General features: G+C 36.4%; 1 protein-coding gene across 5 annotated transcripts in view; it reads left to right on the forward strand.

The window, feature by feature from the left end:
• LNPK (lunapark, ER junction formation factor) overlaps window positions 1-13,673 on the forward strand; it is a 51,865-nt gene that overhangs the window by 38,144 nt on the left and 48 nt on the right. For 4 of the 5 annotated variants that reach the window (XM_018071857.2, XM_008931048.3, XM_018071860.2 and 1 more), the window contains exon 13: window positions 1,428-2,380. In XM_018071857.2, coding sequence (XP_017927346.1) covers window positions 1,428-1,624 — 197 coding nt within the window. In that variant the 3' untranslated portion in view covers window positions 1,625-2,380. Of the gene's footprint in view, window positions 1-1,427; window positions 2,381-7,963 lie in introns of those variants that run through there. The other variant, XR_001920568.2, reaches the window with a different exon arrangement.

The raw sequence follows: 13,673 nt of genomic DNA on the forward strand, positions 1-13,673 counted from the left end.
CTATTAGACTGTTCTATTTTTAATCCATGGATTCTAACTTTTTTGTAATTCTCCTCCCCATCCCACCAGGGTGGCAGGAGGGTGGGTGGGGAGTGAGCCAGTGTCTGTGATACTTATTTGCAGACTGGGTTTAACCACAACAGATCCCCAGCATAAGAAGGACATGCTTCGGGAAGACCTTGGAGCAGCCCTTCAGGACCTCAAGAGAGCTGAAGAGGGACTTTTTGCAATGGCATGTAGTGATAGAACAAGGAGAGATGGCTGTGAACTGGAAGAGAGTAGCTTTAGATTAGATATTAGGAACAAATTCTTCACTGTGAGGGTGGTGAGACGCTGTAATAGGCTGCCCAGAGAAGCTGTGGATGCTCCCTTCCTGTAAGTGTTCAAGGCCAAGTTGGATGGGGCTTTGAGCAACTTGTTCTAGGGGACAGTGTCCCTGCCCACAGCAGAGCTGTTGGAACTAGATGTTGGAGCTGTTGGAGCTGTTGGCCCCTTCCAACCCAAAACATTCTATGATTCTCTGAAGTTACAAACATTTGATAAGGCTAACATTTTGGAGCTGCAATTTTGTATCAGTTTTGCAAACTGTTCACCTTCACAGTGTACATTAAAGCTGTATGGTATTGACTAATACTAGTCAATAAATAAACTGCCATCAGTACTATCATTCTACAGTACCTTTGCATCATTTAGTACAACACTTTGTGTTCAGTTTTCCTGCTGACTTCAAAATGTGACTCATTTCTCATATGCTACTGAAATCCTGTTGTGCAGCTAGAATTTGCCTCTTTAGAGGTAGTACTTACAATAAATGTTTTTTGTCTTCAAAATATGCATATCATCAAGGACACTCCCATCCCAGATTAAGAGGAAATATACTCCTGTGCAACCTTCCTACACTTGCCCTTGGAAGACTGGGAATATACAGTAATTTTCATTGGATGGTTTGATATGTTCTGCTATTTTTTTTTCTGGTTGTCTGACTTATGTTTAAAGTAGTTTCCACAAAGTAGTATGTTTAGGTTCTGTTTGCAGATTGAACTCTTATAGGAAAAGTTATACAGTTGGTAAAACTGACATTACCAAGCACAAAGGAGCTGAATTACCATCATGCATTGTTTCTAACATCTCACATTAATGAATAAGCTTAGAGAAATTGTTGAGGGTGAACGGATACAAATAATACGTAATATTTTCTTAGTAGGATCTAAACTCTCCTCCATAGCATTTTCTTTATTCTTAAATTTTATAGGTTTTACATGTGACCCTCCTGTTAGAAAAATCAAATAGTTTTTACCAGTTGAGAATGTCATGCAGTTACTAGTCAAAACCTGCATATGATTACAAAATGTTTCATTTGCTTTTAAATAATATTAGCTGCCTCCTTATTTCTGGAAATAGTTATTTCATCATTTTTCTTTTCACAGAATCTGAAGATGATGTGGCCCAGATCATTGAGACAAATGAGACAGATGATAAAACACCAAGTTCTGAGCAGCTAAATGATAAGCTAGCTGAAGAAATTGAAAAAGAAGAAGCAGAGAACATTTCAACAACTGAAGACTCTATTTCAGAGTCTATTTCAGCTGAACAAAGTGAAGAACCTTTAATGAAAGCAGAATAAAGTACTTCAAGTGCCTTCTGTAGCTAGTTTTTAGCTTTGTTCATGCCTGTTGTTACTATTCAGGTGAGCTTTTTTTAATGGTACAACTTAAATCTTGCTTGAGCTTAAACTGCCTCAACTGCCACAGTGTGTCAAAGCTATGTGTAAAAGTGGGTATTGTAAATTAAGCATGTGTCATTAAGTTAACATATAGAATGTATAGTTGGTTGAAGTCTAACAGTTGTAGCCATTGTTTAGTTTGCATATTTAAAAACTTTAAAGTATAAGCTTTGCTAAGGGTGACTTATAATTTGACATATCTTTAGCTGTCCATGTAAAGAGCAATTACTGACAGCAAGTGACCTAGTAAGTTTGGTCTAGTGAATTTAAGATACATTTTAATGCTGCCCTGTTAAACAAATTGAGTACATGTTAAATACACAGATGTTTACAAGCTAAAGTGTCATCTGACATTTGACTTAAGCATATGAAGTGTCATTGCAGTGGTGTTAATATTATTTGTTGTCTAACTTCTTGACAAAATTCAGTTAAATGGCACTCGGATAAATGGCATCTCCTTTGGTGTTTGCATTGCAGATGAACCAGAGGCACCTACATACAAAACTGTTTTGTGTTTACATAAAATATAGAAAGTCTCTACACTTGATTGTACTTGAATACAAAGCACTATTTATACCTGTACAATAATGACAAGATATAAGTGAATTTTGTGCCTTTGTGTATTTTGTTAAAGGAAAATAAAGACATCTAGCAGCACTACTTGCTTTGTGATTCCTAAAGCTGAAGAGAATTTATTCTGCTGTATGCAGCTATTCTACAGTTACTTTGTGCAAATTCAGAAGGAAGATGACACCTTAAAAGGAGGATGTCTGTATGTAGCCAAGGTGGCTTTGATAGACTAGAAATAGATCCCTGAAGAATAGGGGAAGCGCATGTGCATTTGCCCAAAGCTTGTTGATACTATTTATTGTTACAAGTACAATTAATATTTGCTACTGAATTACTGAAACTGTACTTTTTTTATCATATAGCTTTTCAAGCTAAGGACACTTGTTATACATATCCTGTTAAATGTAACAGCTGGGATCCTGGAATAGAATTTTTCTGGTGCCTGGAAGTGAGGTACCTAAATCAATCAGATTTTTTTAGAAATAAATGGTGACCATGTGTAACTTGGTTGATTTAGTAATACTTCTGAGAAGAGTTTTGTGTGCAATGCTCTCTGCTTACCTCAGTATAGGGAGAGGAGGAATTCCAAAACAATTTTTAATCTATTGTCTTAGTCCCAAAGGGAACTGGTTTTTACCCTGTAAAGACAACAAAACCCCTAAATCTTAGTAGCTCAAAAGCCCTCTACAAGAAAAGCATGTTACTAAATGTGACCTTAGTATCCATGTCTTTTTACAAGACATAATTATATATTACGTGAACATCAGTGATTAATTTTCTTTTCCAAATACATGCTTTATCTTCTGATTCCTTGGGGTTAGTTTAGAAGCTCAATCTTGCATCAGTCAGAGTCACGTTTGGTCTGTATTTAGAAAAATGAGGAATTTTTTTTCTGCTTTGCTATCTAAACTATAATTCATATTTTAATTAGTAGCCTTAATAGAATGTAGGCATGTGATTAAAGATGTACTTATAGATGTTTGACTATACTTACATAAACAATTAGTTACATACAAAATGTTTATTTACTATCGTAGTTGGGAATACAAAGAAAACAGTTGCTTTAACAAACATGTCTTACAGTGTGAGAAAAGTACAGGGTACAAAGTGATGGGGGAATATTTTATTTAAAATTAATATTAAAATTATTATTTTAATATTTTCAGATAATGTATTTTAGATTCTAGAACTTATTTAAAATGGAAATAATTTTGCCTGAAAGGGGACAAAGTTTACTTATTATTTGTAAGATGTTAATCTCTCCTTTGCATTTTGTACCTCACTGATTTGTCTGCTTAAAGGCTGGTTTCTTTGGAGAGGAAAAAAAAATCACAGACCACATTAATAATTCAGCACAATAAATTCTTGAATGTACTTACATTAGAATCACTAAAACGAAGTAAAATTTGACATCCTGATCCCTCATACGGCATATGAAGGCATGAATAACTGTCAGTTCAGAACTTAAGGTTACTCTAGGCACAGATATTAGTTCCTTTTAAAAATGTGTATCTTAAGTGTCTGTTCTTGTGTAGGGTCATATCAGGTCCTTTCCATGACAAGCAGCTGCTGGGCTGTAATGCATGTAATATCTGTGGAATTGGCTGAGAAAATGATCTGTTATTTTACCTATTAAAAATATTTTTGTTAGCCTGGGACACATGTTTTCACATGTCCTGCTTTTGCCAAATAAGCTGATGCTTCTTAGGTTGTTGGGAATATGAACTTATTTGAAAAAAGAGACTCAGTATCTGGAATGGGGTGGGGGTTTGTTTCTCCCAGTGTTCTTAAATGTGAAATTAAATGTGGCATTAGCAACTTTCCACAAGAATGATTATTACTTTTTGTTTAATATGTCACTGAAGGATCAAGTAGAGACAGTCCACCTGATGTGAAAATGAATACCTTTTAGAATGTGAAAACCTAGCTTTTAGATCTAAAACTACCTAGAATTTTTGAGGAGGGGAAGTGTGTTTTAAGCACATGGTAGGGTTTTCCTGGTAGACTTTCATACTAAAAAAGTATCTAGGCAGTCATTTACATTAACTGCTTCAGAAGGCTTGAAGGTTATGTTAAGGATGTCCTGGTATTTTGGTAGGGAAAAATCAGTTTTTAAATTTGTAATTTTTCAGGGGTTTAAAGCAGCTATAGTAAATGAGTGTACAGATTTAATTAATCTGTGAGTGAATTCAGGCTCATGGAGATACGTGTGATGGTGATAGACTATGGGCTTTCCTCAATTTACAGTAAGCATTCACATGCTATTCCTGCCAAGTATGTCTGCCTTAGTCCTGATAGGAATATGAGATGAGGATTATGTTTCTGCTGCAGTTACTTCTTGCCTTCTGTGTACTGTAAGTGTGGCAGAAGTAAAAGGCACCTGTCCAACAGGAATGGAATCAAAATCCAAAAATACTTGTAGATGAACAGCAGTAGCCACTTAATCACTTGGTCTTTATAACACCAAAAAAAACTTGGAAGTAAGAGTATGTAGACCAAAAAGGTACAGTAATTGTCAGTCATATTTAATCCAGTTGCAGACAGACTGTTAAAGATGAGGAAACGGAAGAAAGTAGGGGGAAATATACCACAATTGCTATGGTTCCATGTTTTGTTGTCTTCTGACTTCCTAGTAGGTACTTGAATCTCAATTTTTTCGAAAGTACTTAAAAACCTGGTCATGTGAAAAGCCTCAGATGTTATAGGATCCCCCTTTCTTTCTGTGGCCAAAATGAAAAGCAAAATTGAGCGGGGTAGTAAAGTAATACATAGCAAGCTTGTTGGTGCCATGTTTTTATTGATTCTGAAATATTGTAAATAACTGCAGCGATCTCCTTTTAGTCAAACATAGCTTATAAATAAGGGAGGAATTATCTGGACTATGTAAACTCTACCACAAAAGACAAATGACTGTTCTAACTCAAAATAAATGGAAATGAATTGGTCAAATTTAAGCTTTACTAAGAAGTCTGCCGAGCAGGGAAGAAAGGCAATGTTATTTCAAACTCTGATACTTTTCTAAAGGAGAAAACAGTTGATTAACCTTGGACATTTTGACAGAAATAGATATTTAGTGGAATTTTGGTATGACGATGGTTTGTCTCAAGAATTCTGTTTAGGCCACATGCAGGAGAAAGAGACGCTTTGCTCAATGGCAAAGGAAAATAATGCGGAAGTTGACAATTTAGGAATGGTCTAGAGGTTATCAAAAGCATGTAACTAGGGGTGTGTATGGTTGCCTTGAAGTCAAGAACAAGAGGTTTGAACACCATGTGGTGCATGAATAGAAGCCAATGAAGGACTTTATGACAGAGTGAAAGATATTGGAAGAATGGAAGGGATAGTGGTTTTGTCTGTCAGAACAAGGTCTTAATCGGGAGTTAAAGAAGACGAGCTTGCAAACATTTTTCAGAAAATGTGGGAGGGTTTGCCTACATGGCAAGGTTAATAGCATACCCCAGGTTAATAGCATATTCTTATTTCAGAAGTAATAAGGCTGCAATTGACAATGAATCATATTGGCAAAACTTGTTTGTGTTTTAGAGTTAATTCCAGAATAAACAGATGTCAATAACTTTTAGAATAAACTGTCTAGCTATAGCTAGAGGTTTATAACGTTTTTAACTTTCAAAGGCTAGGAGAAACACTTCTGGTACATGGTTCTGAACATAGCAATGTTTGTGCACTTGTAGGTCTTTGGTGATGGATGAGTGAGTAAGGTAGAGGAAATTGTCCATGATTCCATAGTTACATCTGCTATTAAAAACTTCCAAAGTCTTAATCTTCATGAAGTCTGAACACATCCAGTACAAGAGTACTAGATGTAAAGACAGCTTTAAGTAAACTGCTGCTTCTTATTTATTCTGCTTCTGGAATAAGGTTTTGTTAGGTCTTCCACAGTGTGGAAGACTGTTCACGGGGTAAGGTATATCCTGTCTGCAAATGGTTCACTAGAAAAATAACCTTGAAGATTTATTTGACCAGTTCACTGGGTGTTCTCAAGCAAAATGTTTAGGCCCTTGTTTCCTGTCCAGTGACATGATAAAAGTTAGTGCATCAGATCTCAGTATTTCATGTTTCAATTCCTTTCTGAAATTGATACATGCAAACTTGTCCAGATTTCTGGTGTAGTGAGCATCCGAAGGAGACTGCATAGAAAACATACCCCAGTACAGGCTAATTTAAGAAGAGGCTGCAGGTACATCAAGTGCATAAACACTAGGAGGAAAGTAAGTTTTTTTTCAACTGAAAGTTTGAAAGTTCTTAATAATTTGGACAAATAGCCTTGCAGGAGGCATTAGGTTTAAGATGGAGTTGGAGAACAAGAGGGCAATAACAGATTGGTGTGTGCCTTCTTGTTGTTGATTAGGAATGTATTTAATGAGAGTATCTAAGTGAGAGTTTTGTCTGTTGTCAGGAAGTTTTGATTCACTGAAAAAGTGTGTGTGAAATGGTTAATTACTGATCTGTGGGAATGCTCCTCTCTTCCATCGTGGGGTCTTTAGGTGGAGTTCATAGTTCTCAGGTTTGTGGAGAGTGGTGAAGGTGAGGAATTATAGCCGATGGGGCTGAGTGGCATAGGGCTATTGGCTCCAGGTCTTGGTGTTTAGTAACACACCAAAGTTTCTGGCAGAGGAAAAGCTGTAAACTTCTATCAGAAATGTGTCATATTTGAGATGTGTCTGGTTGTCTGAAATTAAGTGTACTTCATGCTCTGGATTCTGGGTCTTTGGAGGAAAGGGATGGCCTCCCGAGTAGGTGGGAATTTCTTAGCACTAGGTCTTTACTAGGGCGTTGTTTACACAACAAATAGAATAAGCTATAATAGTGTTTAACAATAGGAACTGCTACCCTCCAGCATTTAAAAAAATAATAAATTGAGTTGTCCCTTAAGATCACAAGTCTCAAGGAATTTGATTTCACCATTGCTTTTGATTTGTGGACCTCTCTAGGGTCTTATCAGGTCACATTCAATCTTTTCTCTGCAAGAATAATGATTCTATGAAGAATAAGACCTAGAGAGTGTATGATGGGCAGGATAGTGAGCAGGGTTTTAAAATGAAATGTATTGATTATACAATAATTTGCTCCCAAACCATGGGGTTTTGAGATTAAAGCAAACACACCAAGATTCTTGATAGATTATTTAACTTTGCAACAGTGCAAAATCTAAAGCACTGTATCATAATATAACCCTTTCAAGGTTGCATAAAATCAATTTGATCATGACTTAAATTTTTGCATAGAAGGGAGTGTCCTGACCAATTCTTGTAATACTGGTTATCTCTCACTGTAGTCACTGTGGGAATAAACCTACTTGAGGACTGCCTCTATATGTACCTAGCATTATAGTGCTAGGATTTTCAGTAGATAATTACTAATGTTTTTCAGGAGGGCTTCATAAGCCTTTGCCACTGTAAAATCATGTATTCTCTGTTTTTTGTGACAAAAATAATTTGCAAAAGTGAGGTTGTAACTGCCAGAGAGGAATACATGCAGCAAAATCCTGAGGTAATCAGATATGGGAGAAAAGGGGTGCGGATACTGAAGACCTGACAATTTTGGGTGTTCAATTTGTAAATTCAAAGTCATCTCTAAATTTGTAACTTATATTGAAATAATAATTCTTTTTCTCTTTCTCTCTCCATTTTGCTGCCTCAATGAAAATAGAGAAGCTGGATTTGTAGAAAACTCAAGCAACAAAGACCTTCCAGCTCTTCTGAAGTGGTCTGCCCTCTAATTCCTTGCATCATTTCAAGGAGTTCTACTCACTTGATGAAACTTAATTTTGACTTGTTCAGCACTCAAAGAAAAACATTTTACAAAACCACCAAGAAAATTAATTTTAAGAAAACTATTTTGAATGATGTTTTAAAGGAAATGTGAAAGTTGTTATTTCTTTAGAAATGTTTGAACTTGTATTTTTTGTATATTGAGCTTTTATTTAAACAGGAGACCCTGTATATTTATAGATGTTACTGTTGTAATAGCCTTGTTGTTACATTAGCAAAGGGTGTGTGTGTTTGTGTACTATAAATAGTATCTTTAATCAGAAGTATCATTTTAATCCTAGCTGTGGCCTTGACCAGTAGTTACATCACCTGCAATTGAAATCCCATTAAAATCAATTGCAAAGACATTAATTAGTGTGCATTCTTGGGGTCTAATAGACTTCATGAAATATCTTAGTTTTTCTGCTTGTAATTGAGAAAATATTTGAATTTGTGCTCCCCTTTTGAAATTTACTATTTGACTAAATGAAGCAAATTTTAAAGCATATGAAATTAAGTTATATAGCTTGTCGTTTGAATATATGGTGCCTTTTCTTCTCCAGGATAAAAAAATCCTGCTTATGAAGAAGCTATTTATTCACTTGATCTTCATTTATGGTTTCAAGGTGATAATTCTGTTTAGTAGTTCCTTCTGTGCTGGCTGCACTCAATCAACTTGAATTTCATAGGGTTTTTTTTTTAAGGCCCTTATGTTGCCAAACAAAAATGAGAGTGGCCCAACCTTTTTATTGCAGTCTCCGCCCCCAAGTTGGACAGGCATGTGTAGGAGAAGAAAGTTGTTCAAGGTTGAGTAGATGCTGATAACACCCATTTATCTGTGCTGCAACCAGTTGTGAGAACTCCTGGCTCATGGCATGAACAACCAGCTGTCTACCCTCAAAGATCCGACTGGCACAGGATGGCAGAATTTTGTGTATGCTGAAGAAGATGCAGGGGAAACTCAGTATAAAAAATATGTGGCAGCTTCAGAGGGAACTGTGGAATTGCAAAGATGCTGAATTTGGCCCACAGTTACAGAGACATTTCAGGGTAGATGTTACAGGTTTTATCTAAATGGTGATTTATGTCCTTATTCCTCCATTATTGTCCACAAGGTACTGCCCTATGTCACAGGCCTGTATTACCTAATTTTTTCAGACTGTTTCATTTTCATTAGTACAGCTGCTTTAGCTTGTGATCAGTGTACTGCACCTCATTGATAATCTAAGAGGGTATTAGATGCACAGAAGTGGCACCTAACCCCGTCAGTCTGGCTTGATTGACCCCTCAGCTTCCAAAACATGGGTTCATTTTTTTTTTTTTTAAGCCCAAGTTAGCCTGCATCCATTTTCACACACATTCTGGGCAGTTTAAAGGTTGGTCGGATTCGAATATTGCTCTTTCAAATTTGATAATGTATGAGTACAGAACTGTGACCTTTGATACGTAGTAATACATCAACATGACACAAGCAGTAAGTGCAGCAATTACCTTTACTACACTTCAGATTGTGTTTTAGTTCTCATCTTGTAAGCAATTATTTCAGGAAAAAAGGGATGCCTTTAAGTTAAATATATTTTGCAAATAGTATAAATGCAGAAATTAATCTTTGGGGACTTTTTGATTTACAGGTGAATGTTTTCAAATGAATCTTGGCTTTTAAATTAACATTGGTTCCCTGGTAGAAATGAATCTTGTGCCACTGGCTTTTATACTACTTTTTTTTCTGGAAGAGTTTTTTTAACCATTTTTGTTGTGTTCTAATGTAATCTAAGTTTCATGTTCTAATTTATGGCTAAAGTCTGACCCTGCAAGCTGTTGACATGTCACTGTGTTCATGTTGCTCCCATGATAATACTCATGAGTGGGTTATGTGCATGGTAATAATGCAAGCTTACATGCTTTTAAATGCCTTTTAGAACACGGGAGCATATCAGACCTGCACCACATATTGATTTAAAATGCTGTTTTTAAATGTTTCATCTTTTTCCTGAGCAGATCAAGATACTCTCGGTTTATTTCCAAATGTTCTTTCTCACCTGTAGTTATAAATTATTTGGATAATGATAGTGCACAACCACTACCTGGTAGCAGTATAAAACCACAAATCAGTACTCCTTACCAAAGAGCATAAAGCCTTGAGAGGACTGATAGCAGTTGTGGTTCTGTGGTTCCTCTATTCTGTGGACTGAAAATCAGAATAGAATTACTGTATCATTCTGAGCAAGCAATTGAGTAACCATTGAATGGTGACTTTCTGTCAATGCTGTCTGTCACAACCCAAATTTGAAGGAATAATTTGAAATAGACTTTCTTGTTGGAAAATATCTGCTTCTTCAGCAGCCAAGCACTAAGCAGTGTTGGTGTGCTGGACTTAGGCACTGAACTTTAATTGAGGAGCTGGGAAAACACTTTGTTCTATACTGAAGTGAAATCAACACCTTTTGGAATGGCTTTCTTTAGGCTGTCAAAAATCTAAACCCCTAGTCCCCAATACCATCTGACTGTTCCAGGATCCAGGCCCAGGAGACAGCTGATCCCAGTGGCCAGTGTGGAATGGGGACTGAATAGAGCTATTCTCTTTCAAGTCTACCATGAGCAGAGGACTGAGTGCTTTCACTAGGGTAGCTTTCCCTTTTGAACTCTTGCCTGTGGCAATTGCTCACTTGCTGTACGTGTGCACTAGTTATGGATTGATAATAAACCTAAAAACTTTCCTAATGCAACTCTCATGGAAGGGTGTCTCTAACAAATTTTCTCGGTATTTTCTAGTAAGAGAAAATTCTTAACTATCATGGTGGTGTTTGTTCTTGGGGAGGAAAATCAAAAGAAATACATTAGACCACCATATAAATTATTCCTAATCAAGCACTTGACCACAGAAATTGTTTTACAAAGCCGAGAAGAATGTGCTAGCTGGGGAAAAGGTGCAAACATGTTTCTGTGCTGTTTCTTGTTTCTTTTGACCTTTGCCACGTAAGGGCACTTGGGCCCTTAACTCCTTTAAAATAAAAAAAACCCCAAACCTTAGGCTTTTTTTTTTTTTGCATGCTTTTATAAATTCTAAGTGTTAATAGTAGTAACTTATTTGGAAAAAAATACCCAACCTACTTTTGTGCAGTGTTTTCCATCAAAAAATATAAATAGTGTGTACATGGAAATCTTGAGTCTGTGCTGCTGACTTAGCAGATGACGGTGGTTACAACAGCTCAGTGGGGAAGTTTGTTTTTCAACTGGAACTCCATGTTTGTAGGAAATTCCTTAGGCTGAAAGGCTGCCCTTGTGACTGTGGGCAGAGAAGTGCATTTATTACTTGACTACAAATAACAACAGGAGAACAATGGCAACTGCTCATTGCATGTCAGCATTCGTTTATTGTTGTTTGCTCATGCTAAATTTATTACTTCTGGTAACAACTTAGGCCTCTTTAGTTCTCTGTATTGTATATTATTTGCCATTTTTTAAAAGAGCTGACAACACTGGTATTCCCCAACAGTAGAATCCTTTTTATAATATCTATAAAATATTTCCTTTCTCTCATATTTTAGATAAGGAATACTATTACAGCAATATGACTAGAAGTACTTATTTTTTAGAAATGCTAGGGTTTTTGTTTGTTTCAGCTATTTACCTACATCTATGTGGTTTTGGGGCTTTTTTTTCAAATGGTGAATGACAACCTGGTTGCAGAAAGTATTGTCTTTTTAGAGTTTATCTTAAAACTTACCAGTTTGCAATGGTGAAAACCTCCTGGAAGGAGTTTGTTGGATTATTGAACAAATGGTGAGCAGCTGAAATTTATGGACACTTAATGGAAAGTACTTGACTAAAACTGCGTACAACTCGTTGTGAATACTCCTGATATATTATTATAAGGCGTTACATTAGCCTAGTCATGAAGTCTGATGTATTTGATTTTAAAATCTCAGATTGTGTTATGACTAAGTGTAATGATTCTCAGAGCTGGAATATTGTTAGCCATTGTGAACAGTACAGAAGGAGCCTCAGGATGTATAATGTAATAGATGCAATTTTGTTTGAATTTTTTTTCCCAAGGCCAATTTAATTTTGATTTATTTGCCTCATTAACCCAAGGATTCAGAAAATTGAGTGCCACCTGAGTGAGGTATTATTAACGCTAGTGAAATATCTTCAAAATCACTCCATGCTTATAAATTAGTCTTTTGAAAGCATTTTAAAGGCATAATGATACTGTAGTGAAAATGTACAGCATCATTTAAAAATTGCAGAATGCTTATTTGATTTCAGAAATAAGAGTTGGTCACCTGACTTAAATATATACTGATCTATTATTTATGCTTTGAAAATAGAGCTGATAAAAAAGCATAAGTGTTCTTGATATTATATTTTGTCATATCTAGCTAAAAAGATTGAAATCCAGAGAAACAATTTTCTGAAGAAATGAAATAGTATGCCCTCCTGAACCCCTGGGGAAAATAGCCTCTCTGGTTGCTCAGAATACGAAGCAGTAGAACAGTAAAGTAAAACAGACAGCCCATGTCACATTCCTATTTGTACAGTCTGGAATGATGTTTTAAAAACATTTTCTAGTTATTTTTGATAAATAAATGGTGCAAATAACATCTGCAAACCAACCCTGCTGATGTAAGATTTTTCAGATCAGATTTGTTTGTCAGTGAAAGTTCAGAAAATTGCTTTGCAAAACTAAGGTTGTATAACTCCCAAAAATATGCATAACAAATGTACAAGAATATATCTTGTTCTTCTCTTGCCTTCCCTCAGAGAAACTAATGCTGATTCCCCATTACCTTTGCTTCTGGGCTCAGAAGGTAGCTTGATGAAATTATCAGATATCAAAAAGCTTAGTTGCTAAACACAGACAGGTTTGTAAGGTGTTAAGTAGCCGAATGTTCATGTTGATGGTGGGACATCCATTTGGATGTCCATTTGGAATCGTGTATCCTGGTTAAAGCTCTGAGGTTTCCCTCGGAGCCAGTAGTGCTGCACTGAAAACTTAGCTAAGGGTTCTAAGATCCTTCCACAGGTGCTGCACCAATGGTCAGGGTGTGTGAGTGACAGATGTGTGTGGCCTGGCTGTTGCTTTCCTCAGGTTCTGCCAAAGGCTGGTGCACTGAGGATGAAGGGAAGTTCCTCCAAATCTTGTGACTCCCAGAAGTGCACTCTCCAGTGTAAGGATGCTGCTACCACTCTAATTTCCGTTACTGACATAAAAACTGAGATGGAAAAACCTTCCTTGGGCAGTAGTATTGAGTAACCTGATGCCATGGCTCTACAAATGCCCCATTACCCAAGACTGGCTAAGGCAGCATGTGTCTGTACATCTTCCAAAGCACTGCCTGTTGAGGGAGTGTACTTTCAGCTGCATTTGAGTAATGTGTGTCTTCAAGGCTCTCTTATTATGCTTTGGACTTCTGTGGTCTGCAGAGTTGGTTAAAACCAACTTTAATGTTATTTTTGTATGGATTCTCAGTCAGTGGACTCTGTGTTGGCCTAAATTCTGTGATTATATTCACAGAGTACAAGGTGCATGTATTTTGTAAATGTATATGTGCTTAATAGTGACACCCCCCTTCCAAAAAAAAAAAGACTTTTTTTTCTTTTTCAGT

This window comes from Manacus vitellinus, unplaced genomic scaffold, assembly GCF_001715985.3.
Source record: "Manacus vitellinus isolate BGI_N305 unplaced genomic scaffold, ASM171598v3 scaffold_20_pilon, whole genome shotgun sequence".
Classification (NCBI taxonomy): Eukaryota; Metazoa; Chordata; class Aves; order Passeriformes; family Pipridae; genus Manacus; species Manacus vitellinus.